This window comes from Lepeophtheirus salmonis, chromosome 5, assembly GCF_016086655.4.
Source record: "Lepeophtheirus salmonis chromosome 5, UVic_Lsal_1.4, whole genome shotgun sequence".
Taxonomy (NCBI): Eukaryota; Metazoa; Arthropoda; class Copepoda; order Siphonostomatoida; family Caligidae; genus Lepeophtheirus; species Lepeophtheirus salmonis.
The window spans coordinates 58,879,620-58,901,829 of record NC_052135.2 but is presented as its reverse complement, the minus strand read 5'-3'; the positions used below and the strand labels follow the sequence as shown (position 1 = coordinate 58,901,829).

General features: G+C 31.4%; 1 protein-coding gene across 2 annotated transcripts in view; it reads left to right on the top strand.

Annotated features, from left to right (window-relative positions):
* Positions 1-6,626: 6,626 nt before the first annotated feature.
* Positions 6,627-22,210, top strand: part of LOC121117379 (uncharacterized) — a 35,182-nt gene continuing 19,598 nt past the window's right edge. The window contains exons 1-2 of one of the 2 annotated variants that reach the window (XM_040711793.2): positions 6,715-6,945; positions 7,014-8,787. In XM_040711793.2, the coding sequence (XP_040567727.1) occupies positions 8,615-8,787 (173 nt within the window). In that variant the 5' untranslated portion in view covers positions 6,715-6,945; positions 7,014-8,614. Of the gene's footprint in view, positions 8,788-22,210 lie in introns of both variants that reach the window. The other variant, XM_040711792.2, reaches the window with a different exon arrangement.

Sequence of the window (22,210 nt, the reverse complement as noted above, 5' to 3'; positions counted from 1 at the left end):
AATAAAAAATCCAAGAAACGAATTAGTGTTCCAACAAAAAGAACATATATGAACTACAAATACAAAACAGAATTATTATCATATATTTTTTTCTGTATTAATTGATGAAGTATTAGATTACACTATATATTACATTGTAATATAGTTAGGCATTTCCATTAAGATCATCATTATCAGTTCAATTCCTCCCCCCGTCCATTTTCCATTTTAAAGTTATATACTTCTTTCAACAATTCTAATGCACAATGAAGCAATTATCACTAGGATCTTGAAATTCATACCTATATTAACATACCTGAATTGGTTTTTATTAATTTGGCGTTCCATTTTATTTTATATTTTAATGAATTAGCAGAGTTCGGACTGGAATTTTATATGAAAATTAAATTTTTGAAAAAAAGGTTCAAAAATTAAATTATTTATTTATTCGATGTAAGTAATACAATTGGCTTATTTATGTTTAATTTCTGAACTTTTCTTGCCTTTAAAATAACAACTATGTACTTATTCCAATTAGTCAAATAATCGACTTAATTATATTTAAAATGGAAACATTTTCACTTCAATTATTTTCTAACTTAAAAAAACACATGAGGAATCGAGTGATTAGGAGCAAGCTATCGGGATTGCTTAAGAAGCTTATTTTACGTCGCTTTTAAGCTGTCAGAAATTGTCATTTTTATTCAGATTTACACAATTTCGGGCACTGGGATTGTTGGAATGGCTAGGCTTGTGAAATTGTAATCCAGTTTCATTCGGAAACAATGGTTTATCAGTTATATGACCAATGTAGAAGAAGATGAGTGGGATAGGTTGCATGGATCCGGCTCTTGTAATCAAAATGAATAGTTACTGTTCCCTTCAAAAATCCTTGTCGAAACGTTTAGTGCCCTCAAAAGACATACTTTAAATTATTAATCACGTAGAAGTGACATACGACGAGAAAAGACATACTTTTTTTTGGAAACACCAACTAAAAATTCTTGCTACCCCTATCCTATATCAACAAACATGTACACATTAAAATTAATGAAAATAACTATTGTTTTTAAAAACATTTTTTAACAAAATAAGGGAAATATTTTTTATCATTTTTTGTCGAAGTTACTTGGAAGTACTTAAGTATTCATAAATACCACTTTTAAAACAAGCATCAGTACTCGTGCTTCATGAATACATAAGTATAACTACTAAATTAGAATAAGGGCCCTTAAGTTCAATTACCAATGTACTTGGGCGGAGGACGTTGGTAGCTTTCATAATTGGGAGGGGGCAGCATATCCCCAAAAATTATCAACACCCTTATATAAATACTTCAATGAATAGGTTTATTATATATATATATATACTAGCAGAGGGGGGCCACGTTGAAGCGGAAATGGAGGAGAATAGAAACAAAGAATGAAGGTAAGAGAAAAGAGACAGACAGAGAGAGGGATTTATAAAGATACAGAGGAAGAGGAGAAAAGGTAAGAGACAGAGACAAGGAGAAATATATCGAATGAGAGATGGAACAGGAGGTTTTATTTTGGTCAAAAACAGGCTCTTAATTATGTCAGATGCCCCAAAAAGTATAATAGGAACATGATTGGTTATTTAAGACGTCTACTTGCTATTTTTCTGATGGATCTGTTGCATCATTTTGGATTCTGTGTGTGATTATATCCAAGACAGGCTTATGAATATATACCAGGTATGCGCCGATGAAATGAAACTTTTTATTTTTGAATGTTTATTGTGAAAAAATGGTTACAAATTTAATTTTCAAAGTATGCACCTTCGCTATCTACACATTTTCCCCCTCTTTCAGGTAATTTATGGATGTCTTTCCAAAAAAAAAAAGGGTTCGTCTTTGGTAGCAAACTAGCCATCGATCCATTTTTGGGTTCAGCGTGAGAATCAGAGCGTAAATCATTGATTGGATGGCCCATCAATGCAAATAAGTAATAATCGTAAGACACTAGGTTTGGTGAGTAAGACCACATGAGCAAGAGGTTCCCAGTTATACGATTCAACAAGCTGGCGGCTGGACATAGAGCGATCTGTGGTACGTTGTCATTAAAGAAAATTACTTTATGTTGCCTGGCTTCATATTTTGGGCGTTTTTGGCGTATAGGATGGTTCAAATCGGTCAATTGTTATTGGTAGCGATCACCATTAACAGTTTGACCGGATTGTAGAAAGTCATACCATATGACACCAAACAGGTCCCAGAACACACACAGCATTGCCTTCTTGTCGGAAGCTCTTCATTTCTCATGGCAAAATCACCCCTTTGGAATTTTTCAAACCATCTGAAGCACAGTGTTATGCTTAAAGCATGTTCCACAAGCATTTGATATGCCTGAGAAGCGGTTTTCTTCCATTGGTAACAGAAAATCAATTATGTCTGCACATCATAGTTTGTAGGCAGAAAATTAGACATTTTTACGCGGGAAAAAAGTTCGTTGCTGAATGAAATTATACAAACAATGAATTAAATATTGTTGACAGATGTCGACATAAGCATTTAGATATATGGACCAGTTTATAATGTCTAACGGGCAACACCTGGGTACCAATAGTCGAAAGACTCATTTTATAGGGGCATACCTAGTATAAGATATGACTTTTTGGGGGAGGAGGGGGCGGAGGCTTCAGAAAATTTTATGGAGTATCTACACCATTACTTGTCCTCATCCCTGCTGGAAACCTATGAAAAATAGTCACCACGGTATAGGATATAAACAATGCTAGTAACTAAGAGTCTCACTGGCAACACTATCTTAAAATTACACTTAGTTACTTTCTATCTATCGGAAGAGAAGGATACATAGGGTTGTATGTCGTAAGTATTTTGAGTACGTAAAAAAATGGAACCAAAAATTAAAATGATAACCCTGACAATTTGAAGAATGTTTGAAAGGAGAACAGCTAAACTGTCATGACATTTTATTAAATTAGCTAAAACGATGGAAATAAACACAGGTTCGCTCCATATCATTCAAGGACATAAGCAGGAATTATTCTGCTGTCAATCTTCAATTCTACTATGAGTCGAACCGGGACTTCTATAACCATAGATTAAAATAAAATTATATATTGGATGAGGACCCGTCTTTCTGTAGTGACTATCTGAACATAGCTGTTATCATTATTCCTCATGAAGGACAGAGAGTAACGCTCAAGAGTAATACTGTCAATTTGAAATCGACCTGGAGTAGATTTGAGGATCGACATCGGAGTAATTCATGGATAGATACAGAATAGAGTTTGTAAATATTTCCTTCACATCATAGCTGCTCGCAGTTAATTTAATGAAACGTCATGACAGCTTAGCTGCTCCTCTCATTATTCTAATTGTCAGGGTGACAACATTAATTTCCTGTTTCTTTTTTTTCACATACCCGTGGATATTATTATTTTCATTTATGCTAATAACTCCCTAACAAAGTATCAGCGTAACTCTCCACCTACATGAGTACCCAAACTTAAGGTTACACTTTATACATAGAAGTTATCTACCCAGTAATTAAATAATATTAACAGCTTAAGAAAATAAAATAAAAACATTATTTAGGTTGACAAAAACAACCAAACTTGCACGCTATCATTTTTTAGGATTTAGCTGCGTTAGCCTTTACTTTAGTTTATTCTTATGTGTGTTATATATATTATATTCAAATCCCTTATAAATTAAATTAATGAAAGTTGGTATTTTGTATATGCTCATGTAGCTATTTGATTATCGATCATTAAAGCTGTAAATACTAAGCATTTATAGCGTGCAAGTGTTGTTGTTTTTTTTGGGGTTTTTTCGTTGGTAATTGAACAATGTTTGTATTTTATTTTTTTAAAACTTTATCAGGAACATTTGCCAATTACCCATTAATCAGCAGCATTTTACAGATTAGCTCCGGATAAATCGGTTCATCCCTGCTAGAACTGGCGACAACAATTCAGAGAATATATCGGTTCATATTTGTCTGTAAATAAACAGTTTTATTTTCATATAATAATTGAAGAAGGTATTAGATGCAGAAGATAACAATCTCAAAGGCTCTTCAAAATTAATTGACTTATCTTAACCAACCAACTTAAATATCAATGTAAATTGATTTATATATTTTATCTTTATTTCAAAGGAATGTAATCAATGGAGAGACAGAATAATTGTTGGATTGGCAATTATAATAAATTTAGCTAAAAGCTTTAGTCGAAAGGCCTTTAAGAAACGTTTCTCTCTCCATCTTTGGTTAAGTAGCGTAAAGATTATTTAATATGAAATTTCCATTGTAAATTTTATATTAAGAGGGTATTATTACAAGGTCATTTGTAGGGGAGGGCTGGAGGTGCTGTATCACCCACCCAAAAAAGGATTTTTTTATTCTTACCCCCCCCACAAAAAAAGGATTTTTTTATTCTTAATAGAAAATGTAATATTTGAATTTTTTTCAAAAAAATTAATTACATGTTTCAAAATTATTTTCAAAAAATTTAATTGTCTTTGAACAACTATTGATTTTTTAAATTTTTCATTTTTTTTCCAAAAAATTTTGTATATGAAATTTAATTTTTGAAAAAAAAATTCCAAAAATTATAGTTTTTGTGAACATCTCTGGATTTTTGAAAAAATTTAATTATTCGTGAATTGCTGTTGATTTTTGAAAAACAATTCCAAAAATTTAGTTCTTTTATTTGTTTCCAAAAAAATTGTAACTTTCGGATTTTTTTTTCTAAAAAAATCCAAAACTAAGCATTCCCTCCCCCAAAAAAATAATAATCCTGTGGACGCCCCTGTATAATGTAGATATATAAAGCATACTCAACCTTAATGTGCCCACATAATTAAATTCAAGTGTTTGGTTTGGGTAAGAATATCCAAGATTGATCTGATACTGTTATTATTTTGAGTTAATCGAACGAATTACTTCCTTTAAAGAAGTTTGAAAAAGATCAGTTACAAAGAAAAATTGGCTTTAGATCGGTCACGAAGAAACATTCGGTTAAAATTTGGTCTAGGCTGATTCTATTGATTTTTATTAATGTCAGATCAATAAAAAACCATGTTGGAACAACAAATTTATATGTTGTTGAAAGTCTTGGATAAACCAATGTCTTACAAATCATAAAACAGGAGTAGGGAGAAAATCAGTCCATAGATATCGACCGAAAAAGTCCACTATTTGAAAACGATAAAATTTTCATTTTTCTACTAAAATATTGACCCAAATCGGCCTAAAAAATTACTTGAGACCGACTAGAAAAAAAAAATCGCTTAGGGAAGGAGTCTCAACACTAATAATCAAATATTGGTTGTTAGTTAACAAATATTAATGTACTTCAAAGGAAATTATTTCAAAAACTTCATAAGGAGGCATAAAGTAAATTAATTTAGTTTGTCATGTATAGCTGTTATTATCTCACCCGAATAATCACTACCATATTCTAAAATATTATTTGTTGGAATTGAATCTCTACACCGTAGGCAGTTCAAATGAACTTAAACCTTTGCAAAACCTAAAAAAGAAGTTATGTAATAACTATCAAATTAAATAATTTTTAGGCAGTAATAATAATCAAATTAGAACCTTGTAGTTACTAAGTTAATCGTATCTAATAAAACTAATTGATTAAATGCTTTTTGATTTGTTCTTTCTAAATGAATATATTTTTAGTACCTATATATATCAAATGAGAGAGTAAAAATGTAACGATTTCAACCTCTAGTTAAAAATGAATAGACAATTTAAAGAATAGGTATAATTCAAGGTCGTCTGAGTAAATTTGTGGGTTTTTTTTAGGAGAGAGAAAAGAAGTTTATTGGTATCTATTTTTAAACATATATGTAATTATATTGGAATGTTAAAAGGATATAGGAAAAATATGAGATCGTATGTTTTTAGGGATGCAAGCAATTATATTAAAAAATCCCTAATTAGTGTTGTGTCAATGTTTATTTATTCTGTTAAGTCAAGTCTAGTCTTAGAACCTCAGTCCTTTATTTATTTGCTTAAGTTCAGTCTTAGAACCGGTCTGGACTGTTAGTACTAGAACTGATTAAAAAAAGAAGAAATATAGTTGAGTGACATCATCCAACACCAAACTTCATAGGTTTTAGTACTGAGCTGTACCGAACCGAGACTTAACTGGACGGGACTGTGGACTTCAGTCCTAAATACAGACTGACACAACACTACTTGGTACCTGCACTTAAGAACGTCGGTCCCTCAGATTGTCAGCACTAGAACTGATGAAAAAAAGAATAAATAAATTTAAGTCACGGGTCCTGTAGCCCCTTCAGCCCAAATATTTAAAAAAAATTAATTCTTCAATATTTAGTATTTGAAATATTTTTTTTCAAAAGATTTATAATGTATTATTTTCATTTTTGAAATTTTTTGTGAACAGCTATGAATTTCTGAACTTTTTTTCTAATTTTTTTTTTTTTTTTAAATAAATTAATTATTTAAAAAAAATATTTATTATGTATAATTCTGCGGATGCTCCTGGATACAACACTAATTATAATTACATATTCCTGGAATTAAACCGCTCAAAGGAAGAAAAAGTCAATGTTGGGATTGGCTTGAGTGTTGCTATTTTTTGTTTTGCTCCCGCTTTGTGCAAAGGAATTAAAGGTATAGGTAGGTATGTGTGTACGGTACAGTGTACATATAATATACTATGTCAAACCATGGCAGGGCACGCATTTTTTTCTTTCTTTGTTTTCTGTTTCTTTTCATTTCTTATTAGATTACGGTTTGATCAATGGTTGACGAATGGACATTATATATCTCTTTGTAAATATGTAGAAAAAAGGGAAAAGTATAATTAAATCTGTAGATATTATGTATTTATAAGTGAATAATGTCTATATCAAATTAGAAAATAGATCAACTCTCCCTGTCTTATCTCACTCTGAGAGTAGTCGGCTAGGCCAAGTGTGTGTTCTTTTGAAATAAGGTATTTATTTTCTTTTCTTAAGTCTATTCTGTGTGTGAGAGTGTATTCCCCTTGAATTTCACGTGAAGAAGAAAATGTAGTCATGAAAACGAGAGGAAAAGTGATATCCTTCTGCATGACGTAGCCTTTACCTTAACCAGCCAAGGTATAGGTGAAAACGGGCGGAATGTGTGAAGCGAATGGAAGAAGAGGAGCCCTTTTTTAATCAAAATAACAGAGTCCAAGTTTATAACATCAAGTTTCCATGAATTATATTGACAAGTGTTGGTGTTGTGCTGTTTTTTGGTTGTGGAATCTATCGGGTGTATGACCCGTTTGATCATCATGGATTTGCTCAAGTTTTAACTGAAAGGGAAAAGGAAAATAAGCATTCATCAACATGATCTCTACCTCCAAAAATACTGTCTCGATCTCTGTTTATATTAGACTCTTTCGCTACCTTTTCCTCGGATTGGCACTCTTCCTCATCGATACTGCTCTAGACTTATCGGTGTCTTCCAAGTACTTGGATATGAGAAACTGCTACAAGTCCTTTAGTCATGTCTTCCCTACGTTTGATCCATCAGAGCTTGTAAGTAATGAAACGGATACAACAATACCTGGATTTCTAAAGAACCATTTCTACATGACTTTAAGAGAGGAAACAATTCAATCCCTCCCGCTTCACTGGGCCAATAGAATAAATGACATTGTACGCTTCCAAATCATTGACATTGCACCCATATCAGAGTCATGCTCTTTTGATGAGAAGAAATATAGGAGTTTCATAGACTTGGGCTTAGATTTATGTGATAAACCCCTACGTGGAGATAATCGCTCTGATGTAGTTAGATCCTTTTGGGAGGACAATGTTGAGAATGAGGATGAACTTTTACATGTTTTTCTCTCTCCAAGAGGTCCTAATGGAACAAACTCCATATTAAAAGGTCTAGTAACGACTCAAACCATCAAACGACTTAATTTGAGTCAAGGCCTCATTGCCATTGATAAAATAACTCAACTCTTAACAGATGATGAAATCAAATTATTGAAAGGGTTCATCAAGGATTGGACCCCTGAACTACCTCGAATGATTGATAGTCTTTCCTCCAAATTAAATGCCTCGGACGTAGATAAAATCCGATTAGCATTTGGAAAAATCGAGGTGGAGAATTTTCCCAAAATACAAGAGTATCTTGGAGAGTTGAATGTTTCCCTCACAGAGCTTATAACAGAGCCCTTGCTCTTTTTCAAGTTTTTGAATGACAAAGAAAAAGCAGCTGTTCTTACTAAGATCCAAAAACTACTGCCTGAATTTTACCCATCGGAAGTGAACGCCGTTCTTCAAGTAAAAAAAAGCCTTTGATGAAATCCCTAGGCTTAACGAACTCATCACAGATGCATTCCATAGATTTTCAATCGAATTCTTTCTCAAGTTCCTGAGTGTTGATTTGACCCCTGAGGAGGAAAGTGGCCTACAAATAATGCTTGAGTTCTTGAATAAAGAAAAAAATAGACTGAAGATCCTGGGAAATTTTATACTTGAGAAGGGCTTTCTAAGCACGGAGGGACGGTTTCGTTTTTTTTAAAGCAGTGTTCTAGGCAGAATTTTACAATTAAGTGCATCAATCACGAAAAGAATTTATGCCCCAGTGGGCATATTTCATTTGGACTATTAACTCTTGCAGCAATGGCTGTTCCAGGAATCCTTTTTGGAATATCTGAATTTGTTCATTTTAAGCATTTTAGATTCGGCGATTTCAAGGTTTTGGGGCTTCAATGGAGTTTTATGGTGAAAATAATGGTTTTGCCGCTCTACGTAACAGTCATGATTCCCTTCTTTTTCTTCATTACCATTTGGAAGTAAGATTTATTTTATTTTATCTTTTCTTTCACCAAATTATTAAGTTGTTATTTTTTCATACTTTTGAGTGATGATGTCACTTGATTGAATTTAATTTTTTTTATGTTTGATGACAACCTCCAATGCTTATAGAATTTATCATGTAAATCAGACGAATAGGAATTTATTTTGAACAAGTCTCAGATTACATGTTTTTGTCATAATGGTTAAATATCGTCTTCAATCAAAACAAAAGATTTACAAAGTTACTTTGTATGTAGATATTATGAATATTTCCTTTGACATTATTGATAAACGATATTTAAGGTGGGTTACTACATCTATCATGTGGGTACAGGCAATTTATTTCTAAGAATATTGCATATTATAATCTACAAACTAGAACAACTCTTCTTTTTCTTTTTTTTTACTAGTAATTTTTTTGGTCAGGATAAAAAATGATTACGCAAAAATAGGAGTATTTTTTTAAGAAAAACTTTCTTAATAAAAGATCTTTGGAGATAATTATGCAGCAGAGAAAAAAAAAATATTTGAAATGTTTGGATATCTTTACAAAAAAAAAACCAAAAACCAAGCCCCCCCTCACAAAAAAAAAAAGTTATAATTCTGCGGATAACCCTGAAATTGCGTATTCTCAGAAGTCAAATAAAGTCATTGACGGGATTTTAGATATTACATACCGTAAAATTCCGGAATTCTACTTTAATTCTTTCCAGAAAGAGTGTCGAGAAGCCATACAGTCGACATTTGAATCCCCCCCCCCCCACCCATCAGAAAAAACTTCTCAACCATCAATTTTTACCCTAACTTTTTTGTATAAGAATTTAAAAGAAATAATCTCAGAGTGTTTAGTCTAAAATGCAACTTAAAACTCTAAAACACAGCAAAGGCCTAATCTACAATTACAATTAGGGCGCATGGAAAAGGTGGGTGCAAGACTTACTGAATTAATACCCTCGTAAACATCAGTTTTCTGTCATATGATTTTAGAAGGAAAAATGTACAACTGCTATAGAAGAGAGAACCTTCAACATTAAAAATAGTATTAGTTCACGGAAAATACTGCAAAATTATATTTAAACATATATATTACAATGCATTTTCTTTAAATTACACCAGAAGTAGGCGAAATTTATCATTCAGAGAGAGATTTTAACAGTACTACAATCTATTAAAGAATGAACAAAGAAGAAAAAAAAAATACCATAGCTCCAACCTTTTTTCGTTTTCAAATCTCAAAACTGTTATTTTTCTCAACATATTTCCCATCCCAACAAATGGTTTAATACCTAGTGATCAACAATGTCAACAAGTGGCCTGTGATCAAAGTATAAGCTATATTGTGTTTATAAAAGTTACAGGAGTTGGGCCGGATTCCGAAGTTTTGTTCGAGATCTGAGGTGGTCAAGCACTATATCAAAACAATTTCCTTGTCTGTAAATTTATCTAGAATGATGTTAACTTTTTTTGGTCAATAGTAATTAATACGTATGTATATATTTAATACTGTAAGTAATTTTAAGTTGCATAAATAATGAGTATCATCTTTATGAAATCTCTTCGAAATCTAGTAAGAATATTTATCTACAGCTGAAGGCCGTCACATATCATTATGTAATCAATTGGTCAATTTCCCATTTGAAGTCATTAATTAATTATTAATTACATACATACAATTTATTGAATGTGAGTAAATATTATTCGCATCCTGTGCCATTCGATATCGACTATACACATTTTCAAATAATCTCAATCCAAAATCGTTGATAAAAGGAGACGCCTACCTTAGGGACTCAAAGTAGAAATTTTTACAACATAAAAACGGTACATTTGCAATAAACTTGATGAAACCTCCCCAAATTATTTTTTTTTTAAACTTAGCGCCTATGTTGAATACTACTTGATGTCAATGATAAACAGTGACATTTGAATTTAATCAAAGTACTGAAAATGTTTGGATTTGTAAAAAAAAAAAATCTTTTTTTTTTTTTTGGACAGATTAGGGACGAGAAAAGTGGGATATTAGTGAAAAAAATCTTATTCTTTCTAACGTATTGGTTAAATTATTGTGTATAACATAGAAATAAAATTGTATTACATATTTTATGTATGTTAGGGTCAAATATTGTAATGAAACTAAGCAATGTAGTGATATATTTTTGAACAAAGTAAAGTTTAAGTCTTTTTTAATTTTTGGTCCCACTTTAATATTCATTAGTTCACTATTTTCCCTATTATTAATGAGTATTAATCATTTTTATAAAACTTAGTTGTTTAGACCCTCGAAATGGCCAACATCGAATATTCTGACGTCACGTGAAAACGCTCTATTACTAAGCTAAAATTGGTAAGATGTAAATTAAAATACACACATAGATAAGAAATTAAACGTGTACATTTTTTTATACTTAATTTGATTTATATTTATTAAAGGAAGTACATAATTAAAAAATAGAAAGCGTCTAAGCGTTACAAATGACGTTAGATGTAATATGATTTACAAAAAGCGATTATTCTACCTTTTTTTAATTTATTTACATAAGTAAGATATACTAAATACAATATACATACATAATAGTTAAACCGTGCAGAGCACACGATTAGTATACGTTTCCAAATACCATAGAATTATTCGGTAAAATAAAAGTTTTTTTATAAATGTATCTACGAGTATATTCGAGGGATTTGTAGTTTAACTTTTTTGCAAATTTTGATTAATGCTAACATGAAAAATAGTTGTCAATCGGTAAAAAATCACCTATGCAAAAGGACATTCTTAAACAATGTCGCCATTTTTAAGTTGCAGATTTCGGTAAAAGTTTGAAAAATGGGCAAAAATTGTTAACTTATTTATTAAAGATTAAAATCAAACATTATTCTTTACTATATATAAAATAAATTGTTTAACCGATCTGTATTAAGAAAGCAAAGTTTCTCTGTAGGCAAGAATGTACGTAAACCCTTAAGTATTTATAATAACATCAACTCTTTCTTCCTTCTATATAAAAGGATGTTTCATTAAGGAAATTAGGGTATTTCATTATGTTATCATAAGATGCAAGTATTCATTGAGTTGATATAATTTGACTGAATTGAGTTAAACATCTGTTCTTTTGTTTAAAAAATTGTTATTTGTGGTTGATTTTTTTTAAAGTAACATTGGCTAGCAAGTAAAAAGATATTATATTTGTGCGTACAACGTATTTCATTTTTGACTACGTAGATACTTAATATAAGGAATAACAATACAATCGAACGTGGGTATCATAGAAAAGAAAAGAAAGGAGAAAATAAAGATAGTGATGTAAATCGTGTGTATCTTTTAGCTAGCCCGTTTTTTTGGAATTGGTCAACCGAAGAAAAAAAATTATTTTCTTCAGTCTTTCTCATTATCATTTAGCTTCTGTGTAGTGAACTTCTTTTTCAAATACATTAAATTATATTCAAAGCCCATTTGAAAATTCTTGTATGCTCATAAAAGACGGTGAGTAACCTTGAGGATTCGCAGTGTCAGCCTATGTTGGGCTCAGAATTGAGTATCGACATTGGAATGATTCTTTCCTAAGTTTTTGCTTGTTTCCTTCTCCCTGTTCTCCCTTGTCACAGCTGATTGTAGGTGATCTAATGAAATATCATTACAGATAAGTTGTTCCCCTACAAAGCATTCATCAAACTGTCTGTGTTATCATGTTGATTTTCGGTTTCTTTTTTTTTAACAGGGTCAAAAGAAACACGATTTTCATCACTATGTCTAGAGTTATAAAAAAAAAGTACGTTAAAATGAAAAAAATCTCGCAGGTGTTTAGGTCAACTCATACAACGCTACACTATTAAATAAGAGTTGAGGACTCAATTTTAACAACGAGCGTGTGTACCTAAAGCTCATATTAATGAATAAAATAAAAGTCAAGTACAACATATAAGTAAAAAATAACAAATATGACTTAAAATGAGGCGTTTGTAACTAAAGCACAGCCTGTGAAGTACTTAAGTTTCTAGGCTAAAGTACTCCCTGGCTCACCACGTCATATTTATAAAAAAAAGCCTAGTCTGTTAATATTATTATTTTATTCTTGAGAAGAGAACATCTAAGTATTGAGTAAGTTATTGTGATTGTGCTCATGAAAAAATCAAAGTAATACTGACGATTTCTTGAGGAGCTATCTTCTATATTATCAAAATCTGAAAATGTAAAAATAAAGATGCGTGCTATACGTGGATCCTCAAAATTTTATTCATTCTTTTTCTGCATAGAGTGATTTTAGAAAAAAAAAACTTAATTAATATTTTTAAAGGTTAAAAAAAAAGTATATCAAAATAATTATAAACATCAGTATAGAATGATAATTTATTTTGATATTTTTGACATATTCCGTTATTAAAAATTAACTTATAGAGTGAGAAGTTCATTGACATCTTAACACTTACTCATTCAATAATTAATTAAGTTTCAGTAATTAAAATTAATTAATATTTCCAAATATTAAATCATAAATAATTAATTACAAAAAAAAAAAAAAACTGAGCTCTCTAGCTTACGTTTAAGTCGAAAAAATGACACTAGAACGTGATTGACAAATTTCCATTCAAGCACTCCAAATAGTTGGGCGTCTCCGGAACTACTGTCTACGCCATCAGTAAATCCGAAACGTTGGAGAGCAAAAAGTGATATGTCAAAAAGGTCAAACTGGTCCCGGAGAACTTAAGGAAAAGAGCTCAGGTCAATTCCCTGAAGTCCAAGAGGACCTATGCAAGAGATCTCAGAGTTTCACACCAGACTATCCAGACATCTATCAAAAAAGGGGGTGGAAAGAGCCTTGTGAGGGTGGATAGGCCACTATAGACACTAGCAATGAAAGAAACTCATCTCCTTCATTGCAATAATCTTTTGAATGAGTCTTATGTGTTCTTTTGAACTCTTTTTTGATACTTTTGGCTCCCCACCGGCCCTGATGCATACCCCCTCGACTAAACCTATTGGGGGCATGTTGAGGGGACGGCCTACAGTGTCTTTCATCCAAACAGTGAGACCCTCAAAGCCACTATCAGCCAGTAATGGGAACCCATGACAGAGGACTACATCCATAGCAGGTGTCAGGCCTTCTGCCGCCGCCTGGAAGCCATCATTGCCACTAAGGGCGGCTACATTAATGATGAAGAGAGCTCAGACTCATATCTATTTATGGTATTAATTTGTGATAATTCTATTATTAATTAATAAATTACATATATCTAGTTGAAGTTCAAAATTTAAATTGTTCAGATTTAAATGGATCACTCGGTATTTATGACTAAATACCTTTACATTCTTTATTGTATAAAGAATTGAAACCTGATTCATTGTTTGAAGTAGAGACTTGCATTTAAAACACAGAATCTTATAAAAAAAAGTAACGGGATTTCATAAATTAAAACAATTTTATCTCTTGTACAGCAATTGTGTTGTTGGGTATAGCGCTACTATACCAAGGTACCAGGGGTACAAACGCATTTAAAATATAACTCCCAAATTTTTGAACTATAACCCGCCTCCCAAAAAGTGTTAAGTATATTAGCCAAGAATGTATTTTATTAAAAAAAAGCCTTCAAATTTATTTGCTATAAGCCCCCTACCCAAAACAAAAAGTCATGCAGACTGTAAATGCATGTGAATTATTCTTTTTATATTTATTGTCACCATGACAACAGTAGATAGTAGTATTTTAATTTCACTTTGGTATCCAAGAAATAAAATAATTTACAGAAACATCAATTATAATCTAGGAACTAGACTGTCCAAAAACTTTGGGGTTCTTTTAATTGGCATCTCTTCTTCAAATATTACTTAGTTACCGGCCCCCTTCGGAATAAATGTTCATTCTTGGAGTAAACAATTGATAAAGATAGCCTAATTTGTATGGGACAAATCAATATGATAGATAATCTTTACAAAAATTGATTAATTCACTCCAACATATTATTGGGGGTTTGAAACATCACTCACATTTTCACTCAGGTATTTACACTTATGAGATCCTTTCTCAAAGTGTGAAAATAAAAGAATCAGACGTTACCTCGTTAACACAAGAATACCCTATATATTTTGTTGTCAGCTTGTGATTTCCTCCTTTGACTTGATACGTCCTGACTATTTCATAATTTATTCCTTTTGATAAATTAAGAAGTATTAAGTTATGCAATACTTATGCTCTATTTCCCAAAGGACAGGAATACAATTTATTGTTGATCCCTTGTCGTGTATATATATGTATATTGGTAGGGAGGGGTAGGGGGGGTGTTGCTAATGAGCAAGTTAAGTTAATACCCCAATACCCCAAATTAATGTATGTGTATTTTTTCTTTAAATCTATTTTCAAAGTAATAAAAAGAAACTCCCAAATGTCGTAATCATTAAAGCTTTCTTTACTTAAGGAAATAGCTATATAAAATTTTAAGGTCACATAAAAGGTCAAAGGTCATAAAAAAGGTGAACTTATTTTATATTTTTATTTTAGCCTGTGTACTAAGGTGTCAAATTTTTAGGGTGACATGTTAATTCGATCTTCTGTCGAGGACTTACGATTATAACTCGAAACAAATCCCTAAGGTTACTTTATGCCTTTATGAGCACAAACAAATGTTCAATGAGGTTTTGAATATAATTGAATACAGTAGAAAGGGACGTTAACTACTCAGAAGTTAAAGCTTAGGAAAATTCATTCTTCAGATTACTTACTCAAAAAAACAAAAAAACTGGCAAGCTAAAAAATCAACTCGATTTTCATCACTACGTACATTGTTGGTTCCTTGCAAATACGCTTGAATTTTCAATAGAGAGATTAATAATTAATAAAATTTCTAATATCTTCCAGGTGACTAGAATATACTTCTTTTAAATGTATATTCATGAGGATTTCAACAATAATATAATTCCCTAACTATATACTCTTTTGTCGGCTGTTGACTTTTCTTCCACAACTAACTTTTCCACTAAATTTTGATTGGTGGAACTTGAATTAGCTCATTTGACATTAACTGTAAACAATTCCCTACTATTAGTGAAGAATAGTTGGGAATAAATGACTATGTTATAGAAATTATGTAGTTTCCGTAGGGTTCAGTTGATATTTATTAAACTTCTATCTGTAGCCATGCCTTATAAATTTATATATTTTTTCAAATCTTCCTACTGATATCCCATTTATTTCCCGAAACAAATATAGAATGTCTATTTCTAAAACTGATCTTTATACAAAAATAGCTAAAGGCCTTTCCATTCTTCCGACTCAAATATGAAATAATAGTATTTTTAGGAGCGACATTTAATCTTTTTCACCTAATAATTACATAATAATAAAAATTATCCAAGTAACATCCCAATTTCCCCGACTCTAATAATCCATCGAGGGGTCAACCCCTCCTCCCGAAAAGTAAATCAATCATTCTCATAAAAGTTAGTTTATTCTTTGCAAATGAAGATGTTGTTTCCAAATATGAGCTAATACTTATTTGATATACGATCCTGCAATTCCGTGAACACTTAATTTAAATGTTAAAAAACCACAATATTTTAAATGTTTTGTTTTTAAATTATATATTTTGGAGTATTGTTACAATTTCTGTAGGTTTGAGCTAACCTTTAAGTATGAAAAAACAAAACAAAAAACCATGAAACCAATATGGCGGTTTTTGTAACCTTCAAACTGTATTTTTTCAGGATAGGATGATGGCATATTAAAATCATATGTTTTAAAACATATTTATTATAAATAAGACATTTTTTGTGTGAATTATTGATTTTTTTCAAACTCAAAAGTTGGTTCTAACCTATCAAACGTATAAAAATACTCAAAAATTGAAAATTCTCCAAAACTAGATATGATACGGAAAAAAAATCTTTACAATTTGTGATTGAGCGGATTACGAATCTGAAATAAAGTTTTTTTTGAGTCAAGTACTACTAGAATTTAATTCGGAGTTTCAAAGATTCTTTGTTTTGTCATGTAGTTCCTTGATAAGCTTTTCTTTAAACGCAATTATCAATACATATAAATTTATCCTGAAAGTTTTTATCCTTATGTAAGGAAATATGCATTGATTTTGCATTTAAAAATGTATTTTGATAAAGCCACCTCATCTATGTTGAAATATCTCAGACATAGCCATTGAGTAATGTCATCTACACACTTTGAAAAAAAAAAGTTATCATAAAATAGTTAAATCCTTTTTATTTCTGTCTTTTTTTCCATAGAAATAGTAATTATACAATAGACCGTTTGCATTGACGTCATATATTGCATAATAACTGTAGGCGAAAATTATCAAATGGCTCTTAAAATAAAAAAATAAAAAATAACTACATTGAATAATACTTGATGTCAATGATAAATACTAATATTTGAACAAAATATAATTAATAGGTACTGAAACACCCTATGAATGGCTAGATTTGTTCTTTTTTTTGATCGATTAGAGATGCGAAAAGTTATATGATTAAAGGAAATATTTCATTATTTTCATTTTTCATTTATTGTCTACACTATAGAAATAAGGTTATGTAACGATGTAATAACATATTTTTAATACACATTAGGGTCTAACATATGCTATAATAAAACTAGGCAAAAGAGAGCTGAATTTTTGATGGACAGTAAGATTTAGGTCCTTGTATTTATTGGTCTCATTTTGACATTCAATAGTTTCTTTTAATATTACAGGGGCGTACGCAGGGGAGGGCTGGAAGGGCTGGATCCCCCTCCAATTTAGGAATTTTTCTCTTCCTCTATAAAATGAAAAATGAAGCTTGTTTTCCAAAAAAATTATATTTCATATTTAATTAAATTTTTCAAAAACAAAACAAAAATCGCCAAAATTTAATTTTCTGTGAATAGCTATATATTTTTTAATTTATTCTCCAAATTGATGATTAACTTTTTGAAGAAAGACAACCAACAATTCTCCTCGTTGGACGTAAGAGGCAAAAACACCATTTTTTCATTTATAGAAAAACATAGTCCACTCCTTCTTGGGAGCCTTTTGAATTGTAACTGATTATTTTAAATATAAATAAAAGAAATATATAATCTTACAATTAAATATTTAATTTTAAAAAAGTATCAAGGAAGCTTTGATAAAGTAGTAGTTGCAGTTTCCTCACGATTTGCTATTTAATACTGCTCTATAGTGTTAAACTTCGGAATCCACTCTCCCTCTCTGGTCAATCTCATCACTTCTCTATTTGGAGTCACTTTTTCCATTATTTGTACTTTCACATAATGTTTCTTCTGGGCACCAGTGAAATGAAATCCAGTAGTTTCTTCTTCTTTATTGATGTAATCTATATGTTCTTTCACTTTGGCTTTTAATCTTCTTCCTGTTTGGTCTATGTATATGCCTCCACAGTTGAATTTTGAGCAAGTAATACATTATATTACTTCAGTCGTCTGATCAGTTGTTATGTTTAGAACGATCCAATAATGATGACGACTGATTATTATCTTATTTACACAACTATATTATATTATATCATTAACTAATATACAATACATTAAATATAGAACGTCATGGTAAATCCCATCGTAATAATGATTCTCCTCTCCCAGTACCTAATGCTAGAGAGAGCAACGTTCTAACCTGTTTAGCAAACTACTAAAATCCCAAAAACAGTCAACCAAATGACGGATATGTACAACAGTTTTTGATTGAGTAGCACAGACTTCTTTATTAATGCCCAGAAATGGGCTGTAATTGCATTTGTTCTTTTTGCACTTTTTGAGCCTCACATTTAATGTTTATTAGTTGAAAGTTCCATAACTTTGGCTTTAAAGATCATAACTTTGAGATGTCCCAGTTGTTTAAATTCAACCATTGGTAAAATGGAGATTTGTTTCATTGTGGGATCCCTCACTAATGTGTTCCAGTGTTTCTTCTCTTGGCATCAACATTGCTCTGTTCAAACAGTCTTTAACAACTCTTTTAGAGTAACTTCTACTCATCAACATCTCCTTCAGTTCCACCATCCTTTCCTTTCTTTGTTCAGAGTGACTGCCTCTCCTAACAACTCTGAGGGCCAGACTGTAATGAATGTTTTTAGTGACATGGCCAGGATGTGAGGAAGAAGGAAGAAAGTACTGAACTCTGTTCCATTCTTTCCTGTACAGGTCTGTCATCAACTTGCCTTTTTTTCAGGAGACAGTAGTATCAAGGAAAGTTGTTGATTTTTACTGGAAGTAATATGAGCATTTTAGTTCAATAATGATCTTCTGCATGAAGGTCTTGAATTCTTCCTCTGTACCAATCTATATCCAAAAAAAATATCATCAATAAATCTCTTGTACATTATAAGAGGCATTCCAAGAATAAGATTGGCCACTCCTTTAATGATTTTGTCCATGAATCCCATGAAGATATAGGCATACATATGTGGGTGCCACCCTTGTCCCCATAGCTGTCCCTACAAGTTGAATAAATAACTCCTTCTTGAACTCAAATAGGTTGAGAGTAAAGACCAGGGACAAGAGCTTCATGAGAACTACTGTAGGAATTGATTTATCTTTTCTTGTATTCAAGACTTCTTCAATTGTCAAAGGCATCGTTTGGAAGTAGTTCACGTTTGTTGATATCTTCCAAGTCTTCCAAGTCTCTTGTGGGGAGTATCATTGACATATCTTGGGATATCCTTTACTAGATTTCTAGGAAAGTGAGACACAACCTTACTCATGTTTGCAGTGATAGAGTTGTTCCCACTAATGATTGGTCTTGAAGGGGAACTTTTGTCTTTATTACTTTGTTAACCATGTGGAGAAGGGAAAGCCTGAATTAGTTTCTAGTCAATCTTTTCGTTGTAGATTGGGTTGTCTAGATGCTCCTTTGCTGACTTCTTTGTAGTCCTCAAAGTACATGATAACAATCCCTGATCCCTTCTCAGCAAGCTTTATGACTATTACTCTGTCTCGTTGGAGCTTGATCAGTTGTGGCAAGGCTTCTTTCTTATCTTTGTTCAGGTTAGAAATGACTTTATTTTTTTGTGATCCAATAAGTTTACTTTTCACAACATTACAGAACATGGTGAGGTCTTCACATGTGTTTGAAGGTGTGCTGGTCTTTTCTTTCTTGAAGATGGAATGTGGAGGTTTTTCTTCATCTGGATTATCCTGTTGTAAGTGAAGAAACTTTTTCTATTTGAGTCTTCTTGAGAGATTCAACTGTAATGGAGTCAAGCAATAATTGAGACCTCTGTTCAAAAGAGATATCATTGAGGAAGTGAGTTCTACTTTGGAAAAGTTGAGGATCAGGCTGATCGATTCCTTCTTTTTCTTATCTTGGTGCCTTTTGTATCTTCTTCTCTAAATGAACTTTCTTTCCTTTATTTTTTTAAGATTTTGAAGTTATTTTTGTAGGTTTATTTCTCCAAATAATGTAATATTAAATAATAAAAAAATTATATTTCAATTTTTTTTCTCAAAAAATTTAATTTTTTTAGAACAGCTGTGGTTTTTAATTTTTTTTGCCAAAAGCTGAATTTTGAAAAAACAAATTCAAAAAGTTTAATTTTTTTGAATAGCTGTGGGTTTTTGGAGTTTTTTTTGTGAATAACTAAAGACTTTTGATATTTTGTTCGAAGAAATTTAATATTTGAAATGTTTTTCCAAATAAAATTAATTTTCTGTGAATAACTAAGTATTTTTGAATTTTTTGTGTGAATAGTTGTGAATTTTTGAGAAAATTTTAAATATAAAATTGTAAATTTGAATTTTTTTTCTTCAAAAATTTAATTTTTAGAATGTTTTTCGAAAAAAATTCCAAAAATCAAGCATATTATCCTGTGGACGCTCACCCCTGCTAGCAAACTGGTATTTTTGAACACTTATTTAAAATATTAAGGAATCAGAATCGGCATGGGGAATTTTTAATAGAATTGCATTAGAATTGGCATGGGGATTTTTCTTTAATCTTTCCATGACTACTTACAAGACACTCTCCCTACGCAAAATTATACATTTCTTTTATATAACATATATGGGCAGAGTAAGAACGAACTCATCAACAAATACAACAAAAAAATGTTTACTTCAATATATATTTTTTCCATAATTTATTATTATTTAATTTATAACACAATATGTAGAGAATGCACTACTCTATACGGGGAGTCAGAATAATTCCAAATACCGAGTTATGCAAAATTCGCAGTGTTCCAAACCGGGTTATGTTGGTTATGTAGACACCTCCTGTACATGACTCATATTTAAAAAAATCATTTAACATTTAATATATGGTATATATATCTTATTATTCTAATTAAGTATTGTATACATAAAAGGAACAAAAATTCGATATTTGATTGATATAATATTTATCCTTGAATTCAAATATGTGTTGATATATTTACATCTAGCTATTTTCATTATTACCTTTTCAAGGCTACGAGACTAAAGTACTTATATCCTATTTTCTAACTTAATTTTGAGGACTATTACATATATACAGGGTAGGGCAGGAAAAAGGTGACTCGAGGTATGCATTTCGAAATACATCAATAATTTTATATCTCAATAATAGGCAAAAAATTAATTTTTATAAAACTTTTAAACCAGGTTTTTGTAAAACTTTTTTTACTCAATATGGCCACCTTCATTGGTAATTTCAGTCTTTACACGTCGCCTGAAGGCCATATAGGAGTTGATAACAAACTCCTCTAACAAGCTGTCCCATGCAGCACTATGGAGGACTTCCGTGAGTCCACATTTGGGTGTGAGGTCCTTTGGTTTCCCTCTCCGAAGTGCCCCATATAGAAAAATCAAGTAGGTTCAAATCTGGGGCCATATCTCTTTGAACCAGAATCGAGCCATGTTAACTACGCAGAAATTTGTTATGGTAAACCCCTTGGACATCTTCTTTTGTTTCTTCCAGCCAGCGGACTCTTCCGGCTGTTAGTGGAATTGATCCCCATTGAAAATATTATTGTCCGAGAAAAACTTTCACAATTAACCCATTTGCATCTCTCGAGCTTTCAAGGTGATGTCCTTTTCAAAAAAACTAATCCCAAGTTGTGCTTTATATCTCTTCTGATAGTCCTAAGAGCCTCTGAGAAGTCGTTGGCGAGGCGATTCATCGACTTAGTGGGATACTTAAAACTCCAAACTTGACAATAACTTTGTGTCCCTCTTTAAATTATGTACTCCACTTCCAGACATCTGGAGAGGTCTTCTCCATATATATATATATTTTTTTTTTTTCATTTTGGCCAACTTAAAAACAAGGCTCCTAGAACACTTAACAATGTCAGTGATCTTCATCACATCAGCTTCAGAATACTGAATATCTGAGATGCGAAGGTTTTTTTACTTGTTGTTCACGTATGATGAAGAAATGACAAAATGATTTGTTTGTTTATGTAAAAAGAAGGCGGAAACAGAATACCAAAAAATAATTGCAAAACCT